Source organism: Oncorhynchus tshawytscha, linkage group LG08 (assembly GCF_018296145.1).
Source record: "Oncorhynchus tshawytscha isolate Ot180627B linkage group LG08, Otsh_v2.0, whole genome shotgun sequence".
Taxonomy (NCBI): Eukaryota; Metazoa; Chordata; class Actinopteri; order Salmoniformes; family Salmonidae; genus Oncorhynchus; species Oncorhynchus tshawytscha.
This window is the reverse complement of record NC_056436.1, coordinates 61910861-61921977: the sequence shown is the minus strand read 5'-3', so window position 1 is coordinate 61921977 and position 11117 is coordinate 61910861. Positions and strand designations below refer to the sequence as shown.

Here is an 11117-nt window from a genome sequence, read left to right as displayed (position 1 = left end):
CTGGCTGACTGGCAATGCCTCACCTTCCTTTCCTTCCAGTCATGTCTTTTACAAGGAAATGGAGATGGATTATTCTATAGGGCTTTAATGTAGGAGTATTGTTTCCTTCTGTGGCCACACCCCTTGAAAGCACAAAACAACGCTTAAGCATCTAAGGTGGGTGTATCAGTTATCTTGCCCAAGCTACCATTTCTGTAAAAGCAAATTAACAATTTTCAGTACATAGGCAGTGTACATTTTGTTACACCCCCGTAAAGTATTATAGAAATTGCCCCCAAGAAGAGTGACTTTGATTTCTCTGCTATCTGGAGAAATCTTATTTCCCTTATCAAAATCTCCAATATTTAGATAATGAGGGGGGCAAACAAAAATCCAATGGTTGGCCTGGGCCACATGTATAACGCCACTCCATCACAGGTAACCTACCAAACCACTCCCTACACTTTAGTGAATATCTAACTCATCCATGTGTCATTTAATGGCAGTCTTTTTAACAAGATTAGCTATTCTGTACAAAGGTCTTCAATTAATAACAGTAAGTGACTTCATACATCATGATTCATTGTGAAAAGCGGGAAGCAAAGGAGCCAGCCAATCCCTGAGTAGTTCAGATATAACAAAGCTTCTGTCTCTGTGTGCAAGGCTTGTTGGTTTTCTGTGGAAGAGGTAGAATCCAAAAAGGTATTCAAGTGCCGAAACACACCCATATATTCACTGAGGCAGCCAGCTTTCAGTCCCAAGATTTATGCCCCCAACTTTTTGCAGACCTTTCTGAAAGGTATCAACTCCACCATGGCTTGTTGACCAAAGCCTGTAGGGAAAGGAAGGTTTTTTTTTTCTAGCTGGCTAGCCAGTTCAAATAATTACTAGAACATATCTGATGTTTTGTGTTCAACTGTAGCCAACTTTTTATTAACCATAACAGGAAAATTTAACACATTACAAGGTAATTATTTACAAGTATGGCGAGCTTCTAACTTACTGTTTGTCAGTGGTGTGTAGTACTTTCAAGTATTTTTTTATTTAAGTAGTTTTTTTAGGGTATCTTTACTTTACTATTTATATTTTTGACCAGTTTTACTTCACTACAATCCTAATGACAATTATGTACTTTTTACTCCATACATTTTCCCTGACACCCAAAAGTACGTGTTACATTTTGAATGCTTAGCAGGACGGGAAAATGGTCTAATTCACACTTATCAAGAGAACATCCCTGGTCATCCTACAGCCTGTGATCTGGCGGACTCACTAAACACATGCTTCGTTTGTAAATGATGTCTGAGTATTGGAGCGTGGCCGTAGCTAGCCGTAAATTAAAATAAAAAAACAATGCCATCTGGTTTGCTTAATATAATGAATTTGAAATGTATACTTTTTTATACTTAAGTATATTTTCACAATTACATTTACTTTTGATACTTAAGTATATTTAAAACCAAATACTTTGAAACTTTTACTCAAGCCATTTTCTATTAATTAAGATCTCTTTACTTTTACTCAAGTATGACAATTGGGTACCTTTTCCACCACTGCTGTTTGTGAATGTGAACAAATGAAAGCAGTGCACTGCAGTTTGTCCTATCGAAGAAATGGATCAATAGAGCGCAATAGTAGTGGTGTCTTTTGTAGGCATTAACAGAGGCTGAGTCCACCATGGCTCGTTGGAAAACACCCATGGGGAAATGTTTTGGGGGGGATAAATGCTGAAAATCAGGTCTGTGGTAAACACAGGCTTATGAGATCTTGTACATTTTGTTCTATGAGATAATCTTCATCAGCAAACATATGTTTTTGTAAATTTTGAAGCATTTATGTAATAAAAATTATGACAAAGCACATTAAGGCTGCAAGATGTATAAAGGTCATGTTAACTGACTGATAACTGACTGATATATCATAGAACAAAATGTATAAGATCTTCTAAGCCTGTGTTAACCTCAAACCTCATTTTTGGCATTTATCCCAAAACCCTATTCTTTCTCCATCAATTTCGCCCAAAGGAATGACTGAATGAACCAGAAGTTTAACAAAGATTTTTTAAACTAACCCAAGATGGACCACAGCCTGTCATTTCCAATGGGAACAAATTAGTCATAGTGGGCAGAACAAGGAAGGAGGTGGGCAGAGCCAAGCACGAGCTAGTGAGATCCTATTGGTGCGTTCTAACAAACATTTGCATATTTCCGTTAGGGAACGCCTACTCTGAAGTGCGTGTGTGCAATAACTCAATTCACCTTTTGTCCTCCTTCTAAACAACACCATTTTTACAACTTTGGCAAAGGGTAAAATCTACTAAACTTAGTCCACTCAGTTCGTAACAGATTATCTTTTTGGAACATAAAACTGTGTTGAGATCAAATGTTTCATCGATGTGAAAATGCAAGAGAATTTCAGACAAAATCCATCTCATTCCATCTTCTCCCACTGCTAGCCACTGGGCGTGGAAATGCCAAGCAGATGCTTACACTACAAACTGGCGAGCTCAATGCTGCCTGCTGCACCAGGTTATCATGACAATGGTCGCAACAACCTGGTCAAAGTTGAATGTCTCTTGCTCAGTTGCTGCCTAAGTAATTCCTATAATAAAATATGAATGCCGACAAGATACGTGGTAAAGATGGAGCTGAATCCTATGTGAAATAAATATTAGACAACCTACCAGGATCGGTCATCGTCCATTGTGTTCAGATGAATGGTCTAAAAAAATCTCTGTTGCCAATATTTTGGAAAACCAAAGATCCAGCTTTTCTTCAAGAGGAGCAAATTAGACATTGTTTTGCTCAGAAGTTCTCCTTGTTGAAGTAGAATTTGGTCTTTCGGGGATCGACATCCGTGTATTTGACACATTTCTTTGACAAGACAGTAGCTAAGACTGCAGGGCCACACAAGAATGTGCCCACCACTGACCTGTGGACATTGTTAAGAGACCAAAATATATAGTAATTTAGTCAATGTAGGGTACACACCAAGCTATATGTTTTAGAAGTAATACCACTGCTATTAACTACCAACTGCAATGTCCAAAAGTGATTTATAAGGGGAATACTGTCATGTCAAAATGTGTTGTAAACAAACTTACGTCGGATTCTCTTTGCGTACTTGTTCAAACTCCTTATCCCAGTTGGGCCTGCCATAGTTTGTTTTCTGCTTCAAACCAGTGACCACATCTGTGTCCGCATCGGCATGAACCATCACATGGTTTGCCTATGGGGAAGAAAGATAGTGAACAGACGCTACCACAACTATTGCATGTCTCACAGTGGAAATGGTAATACAGATTGTTGGTGGGTGTATGTATGCTGCCTCACATACATGGCTCTGATCCCATCCAGTGAGGTAGAGTTTGTAGGTGAGGAAGCTTCCCATGCCTCTTTCCTCCATCTCCCTCTCCAGCAGCTGCAGCAGATCTGCAAACCACTCAAAGGCATGCGTCTCTCTGCACAACCAATAGAAGTAGATCTGCAACCAGGAAGTAAACATGAGAATGTGATTTCAAACAAAGGCATGACATGCCATGCTGGTAATAGTCCATGATAGTAGTCCATTTGCATGTTCACATAGATAGAATCCAAGGTTTATGTGACCTTTGGCTTCAGAAACAAAAAATGCTTGGTGTCAGCCAACAGTCAGGTGCATCATGGAATCTTTCCACTTTGTAAATGTGCTAGACTGGTTAGCAGCATTAAAGCTGTCTGGTTAGTCACTTCAATGGAAAGCCATAGAGTATCAATGTGTTCCCTACCTTTCTGGTGCGTAGCTTTGGGTTGGAGTCTTTGAATTTGTACCAGATGGACTTGAGGATGGAGGCGAAGGGGGTGACTCCAATGCCAGCGCCAACCAGCATGGCAACCTCGTAGTCAAACACATCCTCACTGGCCGTACCAAACGGTCCATCTACACCCATTCTGAGGGACAGGTCAAAGGTCAAGCAATGGCAAACAGGAAGAGAGGGCAGGAAAATTTTACCAGCTAAGCCTAATTCCTATGGTTTCCAATTTAAAATCTGTGCATGTAACTTCAATTTATCACAGAAATCCTGCATTGCCTTATCCTTATCCACTGAGCTGAGGATCTTGCTGCTACAGTATAAGCCATTGTCTGCTTTTCTATAAAGAGGAGTAAATTACTTGGGTCCCTCAGCCCCCTCAGGAAGCTGCTCCACAATGCTGATGAGTTTCTGGGTCCAGTCGCCCACGGAGCGGATGTGCACACTGAAGAAGTCCTCCTCGGGGGCCGAGGTCATGGTGAAGGGGTGCCACTCCAGCTGGGAGATGGCTGGGCAGTTGAGGAAGACATACTGACCCACGTCCATCTTGAAACCGTTCTTCACCAGCTGCAGCTCCAACACTTTGGATGGTCGAATAACTATCTAAGAGAGGAGAGTTGTAGAGACAGATGTTGATTATCTTTTAATGGAATGGAAAACACAATTATTGTCAATTACAAAGAAAAGTCACTTGTTACTGCAGTGCACACCTTTCTGTATTTGACGGTCTGCATGTAGCGGATGAAGCGCAGCAAGCGTTCGCACACGTAGAGGATCATGGGACCGATCACCCACATCCAGGTCTGTAGGGACAAGGGAACACAGGATATACAGTTTCTGAGACAATTCTCTTACCATGAGGCCTGGGATTCACAGAAGTTATTTTTGGTTGTAGGTGTCATTGAGGAATCTCTTACCTGTGGGAACCCCCCTGCAAACTGGGGAACGGGACACTCCTGAATCTTCCCCCAGTCATCTATTCGATCTTTACAGAAGGTGGCATTATGTGGTGGATTGGTGGTGGTCTGACTTCGCACAATGCGTCTGTAGACAAAGGACAAGGCCATTTACTCTTGATCCAAAGCAAATATTTCTACATGAAATTAATGGGAGCTGGGACTGAGAGAACCTTACCCGGCTCCATGGATGACCAGCCCAGCGAAGAAGACGATGAAAAGGTGGTGTGTGAACCAGAAGACCTCGAAGTAGCTGCGCCTGATGACCTCCATGGATGAGGTGATTATGAGGATGAGTGACAGCGTGATGATTACGCCTGTGATCCCCGCGACGCTGGTGAACACCAGGAGAGTCGGCGTCTGAGAAAGAAGGAGCCAATCAGAATACATTCAAGTCAGTCAGATGACCTCTATGCCTATATAAGACACCTAAAATTACTCTGTGCCAGGAGTTTCTTCTGATGACCAGACCTGACTAGGATAACCTCTGTACCTTGGTTATAATAACATACAAAGCATTATAATACAGTACTATATACATATATAGAGAGAGAAATTTGTGGAGTGGTTGAAAAATGAGTTTAATTACACACACTTAGGTTGGAGTCAACTTCCGACTTCAACTGTATATTTTTATATATATACACACACACATACAGTTGAAGTCGGAATAAAACTATAGTTTTGGTAAGTCGGTTAGGACATCTACTTTGTGCATGACACAAGTAATTTTTCCAACAATTGTTTACAGACAGATTATTTCACTTGTCATTCACTGTATCACAATTCCAGTCGGTCAGAAGTTTACATACACTAAGTTGACTGTGCCTTTAAACAGCTTGGAAGATTCCAGAAAATTATGTCATGGCTTTAGAAGCTTCTGATAGGCTAATTGACATCATTTGAGTCAATCGGAGGAGTACCTGTGGATGTATTTCAAGGCCTACCTTCAAACTCAGTGCCTCTTTGCTTGACATCATGGGAAAATCAAAAGAAATCAGCCAAGACCTCAGAAAAAAATTGTAGACCTCCACAAGTCTGGTTCATCCTTGGGAGCAATTTCCAAACGCCTGAAGGTACCACATTCATCTGTACAAACAATAGTACTCAAGTATAAACACCATGGGACCACGCAGCCATCATACCATTCAGGAAGGAGACGCGTTCTGTCTCCTAGAGATGAACGTATTTTGGTTAGAAAAGTGCAAATCAATCCCAGAACAACAGCAAAGGACCCTGTGAAGATGCTGGAGGAAACGGGGTCAAAAGCATCTATATCCACAGTAAAACGAGTCCTATATCGACATAACCTGAAAGGACACTCAGCAAGGAAGAAGCCACTGCTCCAAAACCGCCATAAAAAAGCCAGACTACGGTTTGCAACTGCACATGGAGACAAAGATCATACTTTTTGGAGAAATGTCCTCTGGTCTACTGACCATCGTTATGTTTGGAGGAAACAGGGGGAGGCTTGCAAACCGAAGACACCATCCCAAACGTGAAGCAGGTAGGTGGCTGCTTCATGTTGTGTGGGTGCTCTGCTGCAGGAGGGACTGGTGCACTTCACATAATAGATGGCATCATGAGGCAGGAAAATTATGTGGATATATTGAAGCAACATCGCAAGACATCAGTCAGGAAGTTAAAGCTTGGTCGCAAATGGGTCTTCCAAATGGACAATAACGTCAAGCAAACTTCCAAAGTTGTGGCAAAATGGCTTAAGGACAACGAAGTCAAGGTATTGGAGTGGCCATCACAAAGCCCTGACCTCAATCCTATAGAAAATCTGTGGGCAAACCTGAAAAATCATGTGCAAGCAAGGAGGCCTGAAAACCTGACTCGGTTACACCAGCTCTGGCAGGAGGAATGGGCCAAAATTCACCCAACCTATTGTGGGAAGCTTGTGGAAGGCTACCCAAAACGTTTGACCCAAGTTAAACAATTTAAAGGCAATGCTACCAAATACTAATTGAGTGTATGTAAACTTCTGACCCACTGGGAATGTGATGAAAGAAATAAAAGCTGAAATAAATCATTCTCTCTACTATTATTCTGACACTTCATATTCCACAAGTGGTGATCCTAACTGACCTAAAACAGGGAAGTTTTACTAGAATTAAATGTCAGGAATTGTGAAAAACTGAGTTTAAATGTATTTGGCTAAGGTGTATGTAAACCTCTGACTTCAACTGTGTGTGTGTATATATACAGTATATATATATATATATATATATATATATATATATATATATATATATATATATATATATACTGTATATATATATATATACTGTATATATATATACTGTATATACTGTATATATAACACACACACAGTTGTATGTGCTGTATATATATTTATTCCAATGGCCAATAGCTGCTAGGGTAAAATCTATGGTGGAAAGCTATTTAGGGGGCTGTCAATGTTTTGACCTCTAGCTGAACCAATCCTCCCATAACAAAGTGTAAACTGATATTTTAAACTGTAGTACTGTGTGTTTTAATTGTTTGAAACTTTATGTACTGCTTTTTTGACCAGGTCTCTTGCAAAGGAAATTTTTAATCTCAATGAGACTAACCTAGTACAATAGAAATACAATTAAATAAAAATTGTAATCCGTACAGTGGTTGTAGAACGGATTGGGTTCAGGAAGGTGGTGTTTCCTGAGTCATCCAGGCTGGAAAGGGCCATGCTGAGGTCATCATACTTCCCAAGCCTGCTATTATAGTACCACTCCACATTCAGGAAATGGGCAATGGTGTGAACAGCTGCACCAAAATGAGGAAAAGAAACAGCAACATTTCCATTAGGACATATTTGTTCAACAGGATAATTCTACACCCAAATTTGACATCCATTTAGGGCAATGAAGGTTAATTAGTTGGTCTCCGCAGCAATGTTCCAACATCTAGTGGAAAGCCTTCCCAGAAGAGTGGAGAATGTCATAGCAGCAAAGGGGGGACCAACTCCATATTAATGCCCATGATTGTGTAATGAGATGTTCGATGAGTCCACATACTTTTTTCTAATGTTCTCTACTTTTATAAGTTTGTGATACTGAATGTTATCAGATCGTCAACCAAAACCTGGTACTAGATTAAGGGAACCTGAGGGAACCGATAACACAACAATGACTTACTTATTTCATTTATTTCATAAACAAAGTTATGCAACACCTAATTTCCCCCTTACACACATCCAGGTCCTGAGACAGAAAAGCATCCCCAAACCATCACACTACCACCACCATGCTTGACCGTTGGTGGAATGCAGTATATGGTTTTTGCCAGGCATAATGGGACCCCTGCCTCAGGATTGGGACGACTTGCCTTAATAGAAGGATCCATGAATTCTGCTCTGTATCAGATAATTCTACAGGAGAATGTCAGGCCATTCGTCTGTGAGCTGAAGCTAAAGGGCAGCTGGGTCATGCAGCAAGACAATGATTCAAAATACACAAGTCTACAAGAAAATGGTTAAAAATCAACAACAAAATATATGTTTTGGAATGGCCTAGTCAAAGTCCAGAACTAATCCCAATTGAGATGTTGTGGCAGGACTTGCTTGAAATGTCACTGAGTTAAAGCAGTTCTGCATGCAAGAGTGGGACAAAATTCCTCCACAGTGATATGAGAGACTGATCAACAACTACAGGAAGCATTTGGTTGCAGTCATTGCAGCTAAAGGTGGCACAACCAATTATTGAGTGTAAGGTGGCAATTACTTTTCACGTAGAGGCATTGAGTGTTGCATAACTTTGTTAATTAAATAAATAAAATAAGTATATATTTTTTGTTATATGTAAACTCAAGTTCCCTTTATTTAATACTAGGTTTTGGTTGAAGATCTGCTAACATTCAGTATAAAAAATGTGCAAAAGTAGAGAATCAGAGAGGGGGCAAATAATTTTTCACGGGACTATATGTTTTCTAAAGGCTGGGTTGTTTCCTTTGTCCTTCTTGAAACAGACTTTGTGAGGGCTCTAGTCTCTCCGAGGTCAGGACTTTCCCATATAACACAATACACCCTAAGTCAATATTTAGCTTCAGTATCCCTTTATCTAGCATAAGTCAAGGGGTGAAAAAGACACAGATAGATTTATTATTGCATATGCCTTCCCCACAATGAGAAAGTGTCATATTTTGTGGTGACTAAATAAAACTGGTAACAATTTCACATAAATCTTGCATGTTTCATAAGTACTGTTGACTAAAATTGAGTAGAGTATTTATCTCTGCAAAAGGCTTCAGGTTAGGGGTTTTCAGCTGCTTATCTGATCAGCAAGCAAGTGTTCCATACCTGTCATCAGCCCAATCATGTAGGCCACCAGCTTGTGGAAACTGATATTTTTGTCCAGCTGTTTTCTCATAGTTCGCCCACAGCACTAAAACAGCAACACAAAGAACGTTCAAGAAAAATCTTAATGAAGATGACAATCAAAGTTAATTAAAGGCCATGAACCTTTATCATCTATTAGAAAAACAATTCAACTATACAAGTCTGTTCCATTATAGGTGTCATCAGACAATATGACTACGCAGTCATTTACAGAACACAGGGAATTACAGCCACAATATTCTCCGATGACAAATTAGACACTTGCACAATGAACGTCCCCACCCTTGGCCCAGCCCTTGGCACTAGAAAGTCTTACCATGAAGGAACCTCGAATGAGAGACAGCAGGTTACGACACACGGGCAGCAGAATCAGCAGGCAGTTGAAGTTGAGGACGGCTGCAGGGGCTCTGGCCCAGGCCAATGCAGACTGAAAGCCCAAAGACACCCATGTCAACCTGTGTAATGTGTTATCCTATACATACTATCTTTGACATCTGTCCTATCATTAGGAATGGTGTACGCTACAGGTAGACCTCAATTAAAACTGCAATTATATAGAATTTAAAAACTCAACGGACATCGGAAAATTGCATACTTGTCCTATTTAAGTCAAATGCATGGATCATTGAGCACATACTATGTTTATACTACCTAAGGCCTAAATAATATGGTAAGACTCACCCCTAAAATGTGGCGTGTGTAGAAAAACTGATCCCCCAAGTCGTAGAAGAAATAGAACCAGAGGAACAGGAATATATTGATGGCCATCCAGACCACCTGTAAATCCAGCCAGGAGGAGGTCATTACCCAAACAGCAGGATCGTGACTATTGTATGTTACTTAATTGTATTTATTAGTCTTAAAAAAGTAACATATATTTTAGGGTTTCAGTAAGGCTAACCCTAGTTATATTATTTTGTGCATTTGGAGAGATATTGCGCATCTGGGTCATCACTCAGATGGGCTTTGTCTGGCAGTCCAGATAACAGCCCAAATTGTTTTTATCTCATTCATTTACATTATAGAATAACTGTAGCCTACACTGTCGAAGATGATTAAGGTAATAATAATGTTCTTACCAGTATGAAGGATGACAGTCCATGGTTAATTATCCAGTTGCCCATTTTGAAGGACTTTCGCCATCCACCAGTGACGCAACTGGTCTTTACATCGTTACCTGTTGTTTTTATGTAGCGTATCTTCACACCCCGCCTATTTAAAGTCAGTCACTAGTCCAAGTCATGAGGAAAAGTACAGTCCATAAAATTACATTACTCAATGAGTAAAGTAATCCTTTGTGTTTGTTGAAAGCGAAATGTCAGCATGTCATTCCTCGCGTCTGTGGAATGAGGAAGAATTGTATTTTTTTGACTGAATGTTGCTGGCTCTTGGGCTCCAAGAAGAGGGCGGTTTTTTGGACAATTGAGAAAGAGCCAGTCCGCCCGACTATATCCATCTCTGTCTGCATCCATAGGCCTCACGTTAACTTTCCCATGGCTCTATATGTTTTTTGGAAAGCAATATCAAGGGTACTAGTACATTTTTTAAAGACAAAATATGATTTATATTACATCATTTTAAAGTAAAGTAACAATGCAGTGGTTAAGGCACTATCTTCATACATTCTATAATATAGGCCTACTTTCGAAAACAGTGGCGTACCGCAGTTTCGCGGGCCCAGCCAGGTCTGGTTCATCCCAATTGTTTTAAGTGAAAGACGGACAATTTATGTCAGCCGGGCAAGTTGAGTCTGCTCTGTGGTTGTCCCATTAGGCAGGGGATTTTTAAATAAGTTTTTTACCTGTTACACTGGGATAGCAACTTTTGGTCAGGGTGAGCAGAGCACGAGCCATTTCATTCTATTGCTCCGGCCGAGATACTGTACACTGGGCTGCCTGTGTAAACGCAGCCAAAGTGATAAATCTGTTGCTAAACGGTTTAATATGGGCTATGATGAAAATAGAGATTTCTAATCAGGTCACATAGTTTTAAAGTCCTGGAAAACACCTTGCCCTGTAGGGAGGATGTAAACCCTGTAAAACTGCATAAACGG

At 40.4% G+C, this 11117-nt stretch overlaps 1 protein-coding gene across 1 annotated transcript; it reads right to left on the bottom strand.

Moving 5' to 3' along the window:
- Nucleotides 1-1462: 1462 nt before the first annotated feature.
- Nucleotides 1463-10413, bottom strand: LOC112256163 (NADPH oxidase 1). The gene is made up of 13 exons (XM_024429198.2): nt 10144-10413; nt 9746-9841; nt 9381-9491; nt 9026-9110; nt 7349-7494; nt 4904-5085; nt 4687-4813; nt 4480-4572; nt 4131-4372; nt 3746-3908; nt 3316-3462; nt 3083-3207; nt 1463-2910 (listed from the first exon to the last, which is right to left on the bottom strand). The coding sequence occupies exons 1-13, from the start codon at nt 10186-10188 to the stop codon at nt 2784-2786; spliced, it is 1689 nt and encodes a 562-aa protein (XP_024284966.1). The 5' UTR covers nt 10189-10413; the 3' UTR covers nt 1463-2783.
- Nucleotides 10414-11117: the final 704 nt, after the last annotated feature.